This window comes from Odocoileus virginianus, chromosome 8 (assembly GCF_023699985.2).
Source record: "Odocoileus virginianus isolate 20LAN1187 ecotype Illinois chromosome 8, Ovbor_1.2, whole genome shotgun sequence".
Lineage (NCBI taxonomy): Eukaryota > Metazoa > Chordata > Mammalia > Artiodactyla > Cervidae > Odocoileus > Odocoileus virginianus.
In genome coordinates, this window is record NC_069681.1 from 26,633,718 (window position 1) to 26,650,705 (window position 16,988).

Below are 16,988 nucleotides of genomic sequence, written 5' to 3' on the forward strand. Positions count from 1 at the left end.
ACCCCAGACTCCAATCAGGTGTCTTGGAGGACCTAAAGGCTGGTCAGGTGTTGTGGTTCCTGCCAGTCCCTCTCTCAGTGGAAGAATCTTCCCAGATCACTCAACAACTCAACGTTCTTTCTCAACATTAATAAAAGTACATCATCCTTATCTGTGTTTGTTAAAGAGCAAAATGCAACAGGAAATCTCTGTGTTCTGTATTAACTTCTGTTCAGTTGTTATTCAGTTGCTCAGTTGTGTCTGACTCTTTGCAACCCCATGGACTGCAGCACGCCAGGCCTCCCTGTCCATCACCAACTCCCGGAGTTTACTCAAACTCATGTCCCTTGAGTCGGTGATGCCATCCACCCATCTCGTCCTCTGTCGCCCCCTTTCCCCAGACACTGGCTTGAAGTTCTGAGAGTGAGTCAGCTGAAATGACTTCACTACCTCCAGCTTGTGGAATGATTCCGCACGCGAGCCCCACGTCTGATGCCACTGACTCCTGCGTGGCTCGCTGACTTCACTCTCTGTTAGCAATTCCTCCTTCCTCCTCCTTTTTTTATCCTGTCTTTTGGCACGGATGTGCATCTGTGCCTACTACAGGCTGTGTGCGCGTCCTCCTTCAGACCGCTATTTAAAGTTCAACTCCGTTATTAGTTAAAAAAGGGAAAGAACAGGAGAAAGGATAATGAAGAAAGAGCCTGGGTGGCACTGACAATTAAATCGTTACTCATCCATGCTAAAATGCTAGGTTCTTGGTTCTTCATCATGGACGGGTGAGGATGCTGGTGTCAACCCAGGGCTCAACACCTGCCTTCCCACCCTGTCTTCCCCTTTCAGACATACCAGCAAGTCTGCACCTTCTCTTCATGTCATTTCTGCGCTAAAGCAGAGGCCTTTTATGGCCTCATCAACTGTCAAACATTTTCCCTTGGAGACACTTTATCTCCCCATCGTTTTTAAAAGATGAGACTTACCTCTGCTTTCCCGTAATTGTTAATGTTTTGCCGAAACTACTGGCTACCAAACTCTTTGCCTCCTGTTCAGGTTCAGATGTTTTATAGCTAGAAACTTGCAGGCATTCCTGGTGTCATGGACCCTGATTCCCGTGACTGCTCAGTTCTGTTGCTCAGTTCTTTTACATTTCACATTCCTCTTCCTAGCACCAGTCATGGCGGCCTTCTGAGTTGCTTCAGGGATTAAACAAAATCCAGACTGCGCCCTTGGGTTTCTGAAGAGCAGGTCCCTGCTCCTTCCTCCTCTGGAAGCACGGCTATCATGTCAGGGAACCCTGGGCTCTGTCAACCACCCCGTCTTGGTTCCTCTGACTTCTCCCTTTAGACGCTCCAGAAGGCTCTGCTGCCTACGTTGGGGGCTGAGATGTAGGAACACTCGATCCTGAACTCCTCCCTGAGTCATAAACAGAGGCTCCGGGCTTCCTTTGTCCTGTGTTTGCTGATGAAACTGGTGAATCAGGGCTGCTGTGTGTTCGGGGACTACGCTTGGCATCTCTCTTAGACAAACACATCACGGCACTTTGGTTTTGCTGGTGAGTCTCGGGCAGCGGCAACCCACTCCACTATTCCTGCCTGGAGAATCCCATGGACAGAGGAGCCTGATGGGCTACAGCCCATGGGGTCAGATACAACTGAAGCGACGGAGTGCGCGCGCGCACACACACGCACGCACGCACGGGCGGCTCCCGCGATGACGCAGCTCACCTACTGGCAGCCCTGACCTGCTCTGGTAGGAGCCTGGGGGTCACCCACCTGCCACCCGGGGAACCGGCAGTGCTGCAGGGCCAGCCGGCACCTCTCCTCCGCGGGCAGTGTCCTCTCGTTGCTGGGGAGGGTCTCGGCCAAAGGCTTGTACCTGCAAGAAGCAGCGGGGACAGGAGAGCCCTGAGTGAACTGGTCATGCAAACGATTTTTTTCAGCAGCGTTGCCTTTGTTACCCAGTTTTTAAAATCTTCCCCCTTTCTTACTTTGTCCTCTGTACCCTGACCCCTCCGTGCGTCATGAATTTCACCCTGGATCACCTGGAACAGCCCTTGTCCTTTACAAGGATGTGATTTTAAAAGGAACCAAATCTACTCCTCAGTCCTCTAATGTACCTTTAATATTACCAGGAGAGATGCAAACCATTTATCAAAAGGGCATTCGGAGACAAAGAATATGGAATTTATTAGTTCTCATGTAGATTTTTCGAATACTCTTAAAATACACCATTTAGGATATTCCAGCATTCTTTATCAGTGTTTGAGAGTGCATCCAGATGTAGTTAGAATCTATAATAAAGGAAGACCAAAGTGCCCAGAAGTCTTATTTAAGTGAGAGGTAGAGAAGTGCTCTCCCCATAGAGTAGAGACTGAGTGCTTTAAATCTTCTAGAAGGACCCTTTATTTTTGGAAAGTTCTTCCAAATAATTAAATTTCACTCTCCGGCTGAAATTCATGACTATATAAAGTTTTCCTCTGGGTTTCTAAAAAAAATGTCTTTTAAGATTATATGACCCATTTAAAAAAAAAAGGATGCAAAATTTTCCTTTGCACTTGTAGCATTTAACCTGACATGAAGCAACGCGGCTTCCGGAGAAGGAGGAGGGGAGGGGAGGGAGGAAGATGAGGGGAGGAGGAGAACCGGAGGAAAGCGAGAAACGACGGGGCCGTATCTGGTGTGCTCATAATCCTCACATTGGGCCACCCCGGGAACTTACTGCCGATCGTTAAATCACCGAAGTTCTCTGTTTGTTTCTGTGGAACATCTTAGCTTTTCATCTAAAGTTTGTTGCAGCAAATCTGGCATCTTCTACAAGAGATGTTCTGCTTCCCAAGGGAAGCAGTGAATCCCCTGCACTCCTGGCTGCCCGCCACCCCCCTCCACCTTCCCCACCCGAGCACTGACAGGGTGGACGTGTCCCGCCGGCGGTCACGTGGGCATGTTCGGTCACCCAATCATGTCTGATGCTTCACGACCCCGTGAACTGCAGCCCGCTAGGCTCCTCTGCCCATGCGATTCTCCAGGCAAGGATACTGGAGCAGGTTGTATGCTCTCCTCCAGGGGGTCTTCCTGCCCCAGGGGTTGAACCCATGTCTCTCATGTCTCCTGCATTGGCAGGCGGGTTCTTTACCCCCAGAGCCACCTGGGAAGCCCCACTGGCAGCCGCACCACATCTTTATTTCTGCAAGTCTAGAAGAGAAACTAGGTGTCCATCGTGTGGGGTCGGGGGTTGGGGGCAGTGCAGAGGAACTATGGATCTGGGGCACAGCATAAACCCTGAGAAAATACACCTGTGTGACCTTTGCAACAGCAGACTTTCATTTCCTCTCTAAAATCCTTCTAGCGCTGTCCCCCACAACTCACATTTTATCTGCCCTGGATTGAGCATCGTCATCGTCCTGCTAGCCATGAGTCAGGCAAAATAAATACAGCAGCATCAGCAACCTCCCTTCCCTCTCAAACCTAGATTTTTCGCTCATGTATTAACTCCGGGTACAGAAGGAGTAAAAATAGCAGCAGAGACTGAGCATGCATTTGGAGCCCCAGAGGCGAGGCTCTGAAAGCTCTCGCTCATCGTTGTGATCACATCAAATGGTCTAAGACGATCTGTGGATGATATTCAGTGATTATTTTTCCTTTATTTTTTTTGATAAGAGGCAAGAATATGCTTTCCTACCCAGTAGGCACTGGAGTTGGTTATCTGCTGGGTTTTTTTTTTGTCTTAAACTGGTCTTATTATGGTTGCTGCAGAACAGAAGAGGGTCTTTCCAGGGTGGGACAGGGATAACGGGGTTGTGTGTGGGGGCTTGGGAGCCAGGAGGAAACTGCAGGGGGCGGTGGAGGGGACCACCTGAAGGCGATGGGCATTCCCCAGAGATGCTGGCACATGACCTGAGGGCATCAGCGGGCACAAAGGGATTGTGCGTTACCGCGTTCGAGGGGTTCAAAGGTGATGACTAACATAATTGTATAATGTGTCTGAACAGGAAAGAAACTGGACTGGGGACCTAAACCCAGACTCAGGTTTCAGCTTTGCAGCAAATTTGCTGTGAGGTCCTTGGCAAGACACGGAGCAGGAATTCTCCCCTCTCTCGGTACTGTACCTGCGTGCTTCTCAGGATGTGACACAAATTCTATGTTGTGCCATAAAGGTGAATTTAATTTTTATCTGTCCTTGAAGTGTGTGATCTTCCCCAGGGCACTGGGTCATCTCTGCACATCGCACGGTGTCTACAGAATTGCCTTTGTGTGGAGAAAGTAACTAGTGGGTTGGCCAGAAAGTTCTTTGAGGTCTTCCCATGAGGTCATATGGAAAAACCCAAAGGAACTTTGTGAGCAACCTGATCAAGGACGGGAGGCTAAGAAACTGGGTTGGAGGAGTGGAGGACGGGGCCGAATGTTTCTCGAGCACTGAACAAGTGCCAGGAATTTTCACCTGCTGCTTCCCATGCTCCTTGAAGGTGCAGTGCGTCTGGATGGCTACCCTCTTTCGACAGGGAGAAGCTGATGGTCACGGAAATGAAGTCCCTTGCCCAAGCTCACATGGATGATGTTGAATTGTGTTCCTGCCCCGGATGGAATAGATACATGCGCTTCCCTGCTGGCTCAGTGGGTAGAGTCCACCTGCAATGCAGGAGATGCAGGAGACACGGGTTCAGTTCCTGGGTCCGGAAGATTCCCCTGATGACAACCCATTCCAGCATTCTTGCCTGGGAAATCCCATGGACAGAGGAACCTGGCGGGCTGGGCACAAAGAGTCAGAGACCACAGATGACTGAGCACATGGATGTGAGCTGACTTGGAGATGGGCTTGAAGGATGCGATGCAGTTAAGATGACGCCAGCAGGGAGGGCCCGAATCCCACAGGACTGGTGTCCTGGGAAGAGGCAGAAATGCTGTGTGAAGGCAGAGCCACAGGGCGGACAGCACTTGGCGAGGGAGGCGGGAGTGGGGTGATGCAGCTGAAAGGACTGGGGGCCACCCCCACAGCTAGAGAGGGGCAAGGAAGGGTCTCAGAGGGCCAGGGCCCGGCTGGCATCGCTGGCAGGGAGTCCGCTTCTGTGGTTCAGAGGCCCCCCAGAGACCTGACGCAGTGTGAAAGCGGCTGGGCCGGGACTGCACTGGGGCGGCCTGACTCCGGAGGCGCTGTCTCCACCAGTGCCGGCCGTGGAGGCGCAGGGGAAGCCTCCCCGGCCCCAGACGGTTCCAGAGTAAAAGGGACAAGGCTGCTTACAAACGTCTGAAACGGCAAACCCACGGCGGCCACCAGCAGACAGGACTCTCAGAGACGGGACTCCTTGGTTCTCTGACCTCTGGGTGACTGAGCCTTCCTCTGACATTAAACTAAGCTCATAATGAAATACAGACTCATTCAAACACTCAGGAAAATCAGCTCATTTCCACCACTTAGCTGGTTACACAATGAAATGAAATCACTCACATTATCTCTTTATTCTTTTATAATTGTCTCATTCTGGAACTCTGCTAATTATCACGGAGAATGGAATTGACATAATTCAAGTATCTGAATACAGTATTAACAAGTCAGAACAAAAGTCTTAACACACGGTGCCTTTCTCTTCTCATTTTATATAGTTCTTTTGACACTTAAAGTGGTATAATTCTGACATTTCAACTGAAAAGACAAAAGCGTCATCTTAGACAGGGTGAGGTAGTCTATTTTAATGTAACTGAAAACATCTTGTCTCTGGAGTCTGAGTGTCACCTCTAGATGGAGTCACCGGCCCACCCCTGCACTGAAGCTTGGCCTCCCGGAGACTCCCACCCCAGACCGACTGGTAAGGACACTGGAGAGCCGCACGTGGTCCTGAGCACGGGCTGGGGGTCTGCAGAAGGGGCTTCTCCTCTCTGTTCCCACACACCCCTGGCCTCTGTGGTCCAGGAGGTGGTCCCCTCCAGCCACCCAGGCTGACACCTGCCTTGGGCCCCAGAGAGACCAGCCAACAGAAGAAGTCAGTGTTCACTCTTCCAGCTGACCCCCTCCTGTCTCAGCCCCATCTGGGATGAGAGACGTGACTGGTATCTGGTTCCATGTCCAGAATCGCGTCCTCTGTTTCATTCATTTGGGCTCATTCAGTCAACCAACCAAAAGTGACTCAGCACCAAACAGACTCCGGGAAACAAAACAGGCAAGTGTGTTAGTGGCTCAGCCGTGTGCGACTCTTTGCCACCCCATGGACTGTAGCCCGCCAGGCTCTCTGCCCATAGATTTTCCTAGGCAAGAGTACTGGCGGAGTGGTTGCCTTCTCCAGGGGATCTTCCCGACCCAGGGATCGAACCCAGGTCTCCTGCACTGCAGGTGGACTCTGCCATCTGAGAGCACACAACAGATTCCAGGAACACAGCTGGAAACAAACTGGACCAAAGCCCTTCTCTTCCACGATGGAGACAGAGAACAGAAATGTAAAGGAGGAAGGAGGCCAGACCCAAGAGAGATGGAGAAAAATGAAGCAGGGTTTCAGGGTGAGCAGATTCCAGCTCACCAGGAAGGGGCAGGCCCTCTCTGGGGAACAGGGTCCACACTGGGGGTGTGGGGTCCGGCCGCCTGGGGCGGGCCGTGGGCGCATGCTCAGAGAACCGAGGGGGGCGGGGCGGCTGGAGCAGGTGGGAGGGTCGATGGAGGGGATGGACCCACAGAGGTAACCGCACGGGGGGACGAGGACCCCCACGGGTGACTAGGAGGGCTTCATCTGGAACTCAGAGAGTCCTAGGGAGCAAGGCTTTGGGCGGATAAGCCACATCAGTGGACACCTGAAGAATCGTCGAAGCTGCAAGGCAGAGAGCAGGCAGAGGGAATGAGCAGAGGGCTGGGGAGAGCCTCCCAGGATGTCGCTCTTCCAAATGGTCGGAACTGATAAACTTGGTCTATGTTTGAGGCAGATCCAATAGGCTCTGCCACACACTGATGTGGATGGGGAGGAAAGAGAGGATGACCCCAAGTATCTTGACTGAGGAGGCTGAGGATGAAGCTGACACTGACTGAGATGGAGAAGTCTTCGAAGATACCTTATTTTCCTGGACGAACTCTCCATAAACAGAAGGAAACTCTCCATAAACAGAAAACTCAGGAGACCCAGAAGGGGAGTGGAGGCGAAACTCCCAAAGGAGGTGTGGACCAGATGTCACCGACTCCCCCGAACCAGACTTGGCACCTCCCTGGTTCTCCCTTCCTCCGCTGGGGTCAGCTTCTTTTCTGTCGGGACCGTCTGCCTGGCTGGACAGGACAGTACTGACCACATGGGAAACTGGGTCTGTTTCTTTTACGATGCAGAATAATCAGGGTTCTCTTGGGTTGAAAGCTAAAACTGTGTTAGACACTCCATCTGCCTCATGTCTCTTGTGAAATGTGTCTCTAATGACTTTCAACTTCCCCTTCCTGCTGGTCTACAAGCTAAATTCCCAGCAAGTTCTAGCACAGTTCAGTCAGTCAGTTCAGTAGCTCAGTCGTATCCGACTCTTTGTGACCCCTTGGACGGCAGCATGCCAGGCTTCCCTGTCCATCACCAACTCCCGGAGCTTACTCAACCTCATGTCCTATCACAGTTACTGCATGATTTTATGGCGCACATATTCATCATTAAGTGCTCTTTCTACATCAAGGATTCATGAAAACTCTCTTCGGTGCACTCACAGAATCCTGAAGATGATGACGGAATAGTAATAGATGTGACTACCACTTACCAAAGTATACGTGAAAGAACCACATCACTGGTCCTTTCCTTCTGGGGTCTCTATATTCTAAGAGGGGTCGGTTGAAGTGGCAGTAACAGAGAAGAAGCTAACAATGAAGAAATGCAAAGTAGAATCTAAGGAAAGTGATGAAATAAATATTCCTCTTTTCAAAATGGGTTGTTCCTTCAAGTTTTAAGGACAATTTTGAGATTCTATCCCTCATGGTCCTAGAAACAAAAGAAGAGCTCATTCAGTAACCGCAGGCATCTGGTTAAACATTGTGATGATTCTTAGTTGACTTTCATGAAACTGTAGAATCACTGCCTTAGAAAAATACAAAGGATATATATTGAGCTAATGCTTAAAACAAAACTTAGATGCAATCTCCTGAAATCATTTGTTGAATGTTCATTTCCTCTCTTCTTTCTCAAAGAAAATTCTTTCATGGACGTTTCAATCTCAAAACCCCTTAAAATTTAATTCTATTCAGCAAATATTCTCTGAGCACCTGTTACGAGCTGCATACTCTGCCAAGGAATGCACTGGTCACCAAGCGAAGTCACTCAGTCATGCCTGACTCTGTGCGGCCCCATGGGCTGCAGCCCGCCAGGCTCCCTCGTCCCTGGGGTTCTCCAGCAAGAATGCTGGAGTGGGCTGCCATTTCCTTCTCCAGGGGATCTTCCCAACCCAGGGATCGAACTCAGGTCTCCCACATTACAGGTGGATTCTTTACCAGGGAAGCCCAAGATGTGTTCTAATTACTGCGTATGCTCAAAGACAAAACATGCCTCTCTTCTGGCTAAAATGGTATCTCCAGAAAGATGGGATATTCTTATTTCAAGACCTGGTGATGACAGTTCTCTTATTAGGGACTCATTTTACTTACTTCACTCAGAACAATGAAAGGATGTTTGAGGATTCCTGGTCACCTCATTCTCCTAGAGAAAGGCCTGGATAATCCACAGGAAGGGGGAGGTGTTGGAGGGAGCTCTCCCTCACGGGAAAGACGGAAGAGGACATCAGGTGAAGGTGAGTGTTTTGCTTTTCAGAGGCAAGGAAGAATGGCCAGACCTTAAGGCAGTGCTGGTAGAAATCTACAAAGTCTACCTTCTCATGCTTATTTTTGGGTATTTCTGCTTTTCTCCAGGTTGAGTCGTCCATTAATGTTTAGCTTCAGAACAATGAGGATGCGGTTTCTTCTCTAATCATTCATTCCCTTGATAATTTTCACACAGGGCCCTGCGTGGATTCTCTACCTAGCGTCCAGCACAAACGTAGCGGTCTGGCCGGGGGAAAACAGGATGCATTTCGCCCCTTCTACACACGTGCCTGGACCGCCATTTTGCTCCTGGTACTCCTGCTCTCACAGTAAACACAGCGCAGGTGCGGAAGGGGGGTTTTCTAGCTATTTGGGGCTAATTTCCAGCATCCAGGAGGCTGAGTGGTGGGTTGAGGATAACAGCTGCCTAGCAACGGGGCTGACATACCTCAGGAAAATAGTGAGAAGTATGAAGATGAGGGAGCACAAGTGGGCTTGAGAGAGAAATAAAATCTATCTCAGCGTGGCGGCCGCGGGGAGGGTGAGAAGGAGAGATGAGACACACAGAGGACGCGCACAAGTGCTTTCCAGCTGAAGAGGATCACTTGTTCTTCCTTTTAAAGAAAAGGATGCGGAAGCAAAGAGAGAAAGCTGTCCAAAAAATCCTCTGGTTCACACAAAACTCCATGTTCGGTGTGGTCATTCCTCTTTCTCTTCTTCTGTGACAGTTAAGGTTTAGAAGTCCCCTTCCCGGGCTGGAGGTCGGTCTGAGTTCTATCCCCCCGCGGGGCTGCCCGTGCATTGGGTGGGCTCTGCCTTTTGCCATCCGCCAGGCCCACCGTGGGCCCCGCTCACCCTGCAGAACAAGGCCTGAGACGCTCATCGGGTCACGCGGAGCCTTTGCCACGGGCACCGGTCCCCCTTCTATCAGCTCCCACCACCCTCTGCATTGAGCCGACTGAACCATTTCTGCCGCCCTCATTCCTCTGCCTCTGCTGCGCCTGGCGGCTGGACCGCCTCGGCCTGAAAGTTTCCAGTGGGTTCCCCTCCCTCCCCTCCTCGGCCTCCACTCAGCTTGAGAGAATAAAGGTAACCACCGCACAGATGCATGGATAACTGAGGAAGATCAGCAACGGGAAATGGTAAGAGCCAGACTCCATGCTGCTGCCTTCAACACCGAACCTTCCAAATCAGGGCTACTTTCTCCTCTGTCTCCTTTCCCCCTCTCACTATGCTGGGGGCACTGCTCTTGTGACTACTGTGTTAATAACATCATTCGGCTATTATTTTAATGTCGTCACAGACATATTTACTAGGCATTGATCTGTTACAGTTCTCAAACACAGCATTCAAAAATTCAAACTCAGGGCCTGGCTTCTGCGTCACAGCTGGCGGAGATCCAGACGCACGAGAAAGGAGATCACATGGAGCAGGGAGGGGGGTTCTGGGCCCGACCCACTGGGCCAGCTGAGAGCCTGGGCAAAGCCCTCTTCCCCTTTTGGTGTGAGTTCTACCGAAGGTGTGCTGTGTTCCTTGGCTGGGATCACTAAGGCGTCCACTGGCCGCAGCCTCTGAGCAGCCGGCGGGGCGAAGGCAGCAGGTACCACGGACCATGACGGAAGATGCAAGTCCACTGACACCCTGGCCACTCCTTTGCAAGTATCTTCCCCTTCATCCTGTGGCCACGCAGCCTGCCCGGACATGCTGCCTCAGTCCTGTGGTGTCCGTTCATGCACTACATGTAATTAAGCCAGAGGTTCTCATCCCGGACAATATGGGGGCTGAATAATAAAAAAAAGGAATGCGAAATTCTACCTTGGCTCCTGGGACTAACCCAGTATACGAATCTGCAGATAAAAAATGAATTCAGAGCCTCCGCCTAGAATTTACATGACAATGCTCTCAAGTTCTGTGACTTCAAGCGGCCCCACCATCTCTGAACTGTACAAGAGAACGATATGCTGGTTTTTCAGTAAGATGGATGTGGAACACTTGAAAGTGTCCTGGTGTGAAATACACACAGGGTTCCCTTTCCTGAACAGCCTGTGCCTCGGGGCATCTTTCCCTTGGTCAGGTTTGTATTTGGGTCCAACGCGGCCTGAGTTTATCTTTATGTAGAGAATACCCACCCGTGCACACACCGCACTGCAGGGTCATCTACTGTGGGGACATGCAAAGCTGGGCCCTCTCGGGGGACTGGATCCGTGATGGAGCTGAAATAACTGTTGACGCCAAGGACCCCCACCCTGTTGTTCTCCGATCTCGTCACACGTGGCCAGGAGGGTGCTGAGCACTGTCGGTGGATGGGGAGGCTGCCGGGCTCCATCCTGCCCCCTCATCCATGCTCTGCAGAAAGTACTGGCTGAGCCCGTAGCCTGTATTTATCAGGTACTAGAACAGCTTGTCTCCCTAAACTGAAAAGAACAGCTGTTCATTTGCTGCTTAAGCCGAAATGAGAGTCCTCTCTAAGCTTTGTGGCTTAAGTAAAATTACCTCGTCCCTAAATCAATTTACTCCCTAATCAAATACCCACTGGGGTCAGTCTGACCTCTTATGTTTGAGCAGGAACAGGAAACCAAGGGAGGGTTACTGCTTGGAGATATTGTTGCTTTCGTTGTTGCTTCTCTGAACAGTAGAGAGTTCTTTCTCTCCCTACTAAACAGAGAAGGCATCTTATGGAGATTGGTGGCGAATGCGTTATTTTATGATTTCAATATGTTTATGTCGAGTTCATATACTGAACTGAGTTACTTACAGCCATAGGAACCTACTGCTCTGAATATCATTGTTATTACAATTGGTTAGCAGATCATGAAGAGGAATGAACTTATTCTGATGTCTGAAGGAACAGCCTGGCACCAAAACAAGCTCTCACAATTTCCACAGCGATGAAACTCTCTTCTGAGTGTCTACGGTAGAAAGTGTGTGACTAGAGCTGAAAGAAGCCTTGGCATTTGGTATTTGAACCCAATTATGTTTGCTAAGTTAGGAAAATATTCATTATCTAAAAAATGCTTTATTGAAGTGTGTATTGAAATGCACATTTAATGCATTCACTGGATGAGTTTGGAAATTACTGTACCTCTGTGAAATGACTGCAGCCATGAAATTAAAAGGCGCTTGCTCCTTAGAAGAAAAGTCACGCAAACCCAGACACTGAATTTAAAAGCAAAGACATTGTTTTTTTGCCAACCAAGATCCATACAGTCAAACTATGGTTTCTCCAGTGGTCATGCATGGAAGTGAGACTTGCACCATAAAGAAGGCTGAGTGTCTAAGGACTGAGGCTTTCGAATCGTGGCGCTGAAGAAGACTTTTGAGAGTCCCTTGGACTGCAAGGAGATCCAACCAGTCCATCCTAAAGGAGATCAACTCTGAATACTCACTGCAAGGACTGACGCTGAAGCTGAAGCTCCAATACTTTGGCCACCTGATGTGAAGAGCCGACTCACTGGAAAAGACCCTGATGCTGGGAGGGATTGGGGTCAGGAGAAGGGGACGAGAGAGGATGAGATGGCTGGATGGCATCATTGATTCAACGGACATGAGTTTCAGCAAACACTGGGAGCTGATGAAGGACAAGGGAAGCCTGATCTGCTGCAGTCCATGGGGTCACAAAGAGTAGGACATGACCTAGCGACTGAAAAACTGTGAAACCAACACCACTATGAATGCCATAAACACAACTATCACCTCCAAAAGTTTCCTTTTGACTTCTAAAATTTCATTTATTTACTTACTTGTGATATGAACACTTACACAAGATTTACTGTCTTGGCACATTTTTAGGATAGCAAGAGAGCACTGATAACTACAGGTGCAATGCTGCACACGGACCTCCGGGACTTATAAATCTTGCAGAACTAAAACTTTGTCCCCCTTGACCATCACCTCCCTGTTTCTCCTCCCTCCACACTTTGGCAACCACCATCCCACTCCCTGTTTCTATGATTTTTTACTATTTCAGAGCCACATATAAGTGAGATCATACTGCTTCTGTCTTTCTGGGTCTGGTTTATTTCACTCAGCATCATGTCCCCCAGGTTCATCTATGTCGTCACCAAAGCAGTTCACCAAGCAGAACTTCCTTTATCTTTAAGGCTTACACACAATGGAATATACATATTGCATGTAAGCACCATCCCCAAAGTATTAATTTTGAAACAGTCATATAATCAGACTGAGTGACTGAACAAATTCTTAACCTTTCCAAAGAGGAAATAGAGATGGACAACAAGAACATAAAAAGATGTTCAACATCACTAAATATCAGGGAAAAGCAAACCAAAACAACAGTGAGACATCACCTCACAGTGGTCAGAACGGCTGTTACCAAAAAGTTCACAAATAACACATGTTGGTGAGGACGTGGAGAAGAGGGAACCCCTATACACTGTTGGTGGGACGTGTTGATTGGGGTGGCCTGTATGGAAAACAGTACAGGACTTTCTCAGAAAGCTAAAAATAGAACTACCAGATGACTCAGCAATCCCACACTTGGGTATATATATTAAAAAAAAAACCCACAAAACCAAAAAATTTGAAAAGATACAGCACTATTTAAAATTGCAGAAGGCATGGGAACAACCTAAGTGTCCATGAACAGATGCATGCAAAAAGAAGATGTGGTACATACACACAACAGAATATTATTTAGTCATGAACAAGAATGAAGCTTTGCAGAAGCATGGATGGACTTGGAGGGCACTGTGCTGAGTAAAAAACGTCAGATGGAGAAAGATAAATGCTGTGTGACACTGCTGATGCACGGAATCTAAAATTTCCAACGAACTAGTGACTGTAACATAAAAGAGGCCAATTCATAGATGCAGGGAACAAACCCGTGGGGGGAGGGGCAGTAAAGGGATGAGGGGAGGGGAGGCACATACTTCTGGGTGAAAGACAGGCTCAAGGGGACACTGATGCGTCGTGCGACACAGGGAACATAGCGGGTATTTTGTAATAACTGTAAATGGAAGGTACCTTCAAAAATTACATGAAAAGAAAAAAGAGAAACTAAAAAAAAAAAGACAAAATTGACATTTACATTGTGGTGAGTCATGAAAAATTAGCAAGTAGTAAATTCTAATGTTAGTTAACTGAGTTGTCACCTTGAGCCAAGAAATGCAAGTAATGTACATTGTTAAGAACATAGGATCAAAGTGCTACATTTAACATCTAATTTATTTCCTCTTCAATGGTGAAGTCAAAGTCGCTTAGTTGTGTCTGACTCCTGGTGACCCCAAAGACTGAATTCTCCAGGCCAGAATACTGGAGAGGATAGCTGTTCCCTTCTCCAGGGCATCTACCTAACCCAGGGATTAAGCCCAGGTCTCCCGCATTGCAGGTGGATTCTTTACCAGCTGAGTTACGAGGGAAGCCCAAGAATACTGGAGTGGGTAGCCTAATCCTTCTCCAGGGGATATTCCTGACCCAGGAATCGAACTGGGGTCTCCCACATTGCAGGCAGATTCTTTACCAGCTGAGCTATGAGGGAAGCCTCCTGTTCAATGAGACACTTTAGATATGCCACTCTTGAAGGCTATAACAGGGATGCTTTGATAGTGAAGAGTAACTAGCACTTTTGAATTAGAACCCAGCATACCCATAGCTTGAGGGAAATAAGATGTGCATGTAATTGTCGCATTAAATCTTGATTACTTATTATTACTATTTGAAAACATTGACTGAATAAATGCAATTGGTATAAGATGCATGCTGTTTGAGATATCGTCAACATTTAAGTATGTTTTGAATTAAGACATGTTTTGGTGTCATGACGGGAAAGGCGATGCCCCTGGAATCTGATGGTGGTTTCCAGGGATTCTGCTAACCACCCTACAGTGTGTGGATCAGCTCATCATGACAAACAATGATCTCACCCCAAAGCAAATATTTTAGGCTCAACCTTCCCTTTGTAGGTGGCACTAGTGGTAAAGACCCCGCCTGCCAATACAGGAGACGCGAGAGATGAGGGTTAGATCCCTGGGCCAGGAAGATCCCCTGGAGAAGGAAATGGCAACCCACCCCAGTATCCTGGCCCAGGAAACCCCGCGGACGGTGCAGGCTGGCGGGCTATAGTCCCTGGCGTCTCGAAGAGTCGGGCATGACTGAGCACATGCGCACACACGCATACTGCCTTTGTGACGTGGGAGGAGCCACAAGCAGCTCGTGAGCAAACAGTGCGCTGTGCGCCGATGACGCTTTCCCTGATGACCGGTGTGGCCACCAACCGGTGTGGCCCGTGGGTTGTAGTTTGCCAACTCCTGATACAGCGTGAAGGGGAATAAAACCGCATCATCACACGGTTTTAAACATTTAGTGCTTACTAGCTACAGGGCAGCTCAGGGTGCCAAGGTCCAGCGCGGCCGAGTTTCGTGCCTAAAGCACAGTTCTTCCCTCCTCTGGGCTCTTGTCTGTCTGATGTGCTCGGGCTCCTGCAATGCGAGTATCCTCCCGGGACGCCTTCTGATGCTCTTCACCACCTCCCTTTATTCAAATCAGATCCTCAGGTCTTGCTCTAAGTCTGGGGTTTCCTCCATGACCTCATGCAAGGAGCTCATTCGTCACCATCACTCAGGAATCCTCTCAGAATTGAGTCCAGTGGGGTCGCGGGCTTCACGTCTAGGCTCTGGCAACAGCCCCGGTACCATCTCAGCCTGGGAGACGCGTCAGACGTGGGCAAGACTGACCCATCTTTGTATCCTTAACATGTAGCACAGCCTCAGGTCGTTTGAAGGAACTCAATATTAACTCTGATGAATAACTTTTATAGAGATGTCTGTGAGCACCCAAGCTTGTAGGTCTTTAGAGAATTCTTGGGTAAGATTTAGGGGAAGAAATAAAATAACCTTCAGAGGGAGATAAAGGACAGGCATCATGTAATGTTGCACTTTGTTAGGTTGCATGTGTGATTGCCACTTAATATTAAATACCTCAATGAATGATACATCTGCGGTTTCATAAGAAGACTTTTTTTAATGAAATCAATGAATGATGTGAAAATCCTGAGGAAATAATATAAATATAAATGATATATACACAATATATTAATATATTTATGTACTTTTATACACACACACACATATATATACACACATTTCAAAGCCTGTGTTAACTAGGCTTTTTGTTTCTTAGAAACAGATCAGTTGTTTCTAATTTCTATACATATTGTATATTTTACTGTATGTTATATATATTAGTCAGTTTAGTTCAGTCACTCAGTCATGTCTGACTCTTTGCGACATGGACTGCAGCACACCAGGCTTCCCTGTCCTTCACCACCTCCTGGATCTTGCTCAAACTCATGTCCATGGAGCGGTGATGCCATCCAGCCATCTCATCCTCTGTCGTCCCTTCTCCTGCCCTCTATCTTTCCCAGCATCAGGGTCTTTGCCAATGAGTCAGTTCTTCGCATCAAGTGGCCAAAGTATTGGAGCTTCAGCATCAGTCCTTCCAATGAATATTCAGGACTGATTTCCTTTAGGATGGACTGGTTGGATCTCCTTCAAGTCCAAAGGACTCAAGAGTTTTCTCCAACACCACAGTTCAAAAGCATCCATTCTTCGGTGCTCAGATTTATGGTCTGACTCTCACATCCATAAATGACTATTGGAAATACCACAGCTTTGACTAGATGGACCTTTGTTGGCAAAGTAATGTCTCTGCATTTTAATATGCTGTGTACATTGGTCATGCTTTTCTTCAAAGGAGCAAGCGTCTTTGAATTTCATGACTGCAGTCACCATCTGCAGTGATTTTGGAGCCCAAGAAAATGAAGTCTGTCACTGTTTCCATTGTTTCCTCATCTATTCGCCATGAAGTGGTGGGACTGGATGCCATGATCTTAGTTTTTTGAATGTTGAATTTTAAGCCAGTTTTTTCACTCTGTTTCACTTTCATCAAGAAGCTCTTTAGTTCCTCTTCGCTTTCTGCCATAAGGGTGGTGTCGTCTGCATATCTGAGGTTATTGATATTTCTCCTGGCAATCTTGATTCCAGCTTGTGCTTCATCCAGCCTAGCGTTTCTCATGATGTACTCTGCATATAAGTTAAATAAGCAGGGTGACAATATACAGCCTTGACATACTCCTTTCCCAATTTGGAACCGGTCCATTGTTCCATGTCTTGTTCTAATTGTTGCTTCTTGACCTGCATACAGATTTCTCAGGAGGCAGGTAAGGTGGTCTGGAATTTCCATCTCTTAAGAATTTTCCAGTTTGTTGTGATCCACACAGTCAAACGCTTTGGTGTAGTCAATAAAGCAGAAGTAGACAT

At 48.2% G+C, this 16,988-nt stretch overlaps 1 protein-coding gene across 7 annotated transcripts in view; it reads right to left on the reverse strand.

The window, feature by feature from the left end:
* The window catches only part of MYO16 (myosin XVI), a 499,683-nt gene that overhangs the window by 95,373 nt on the left and 387,322 nt on the right, over positions 1 to 16,988 (reverse strand). For all 7 annotated transcript variants that reach the window (XM_070471419.1, XM_070471420.1, XM_070471417.1 and 4 more), the window contains one exon: positions 1,752 to 1,854. In XM_070471419.1, coding sequence (XP_070327520.1) covers positions 1,752 to 1,854 — 103 coding nt within the window. The remainder of the gene's footprint in view (positions 1 to 1,751; positions 1,855 to 16,988) is intronic.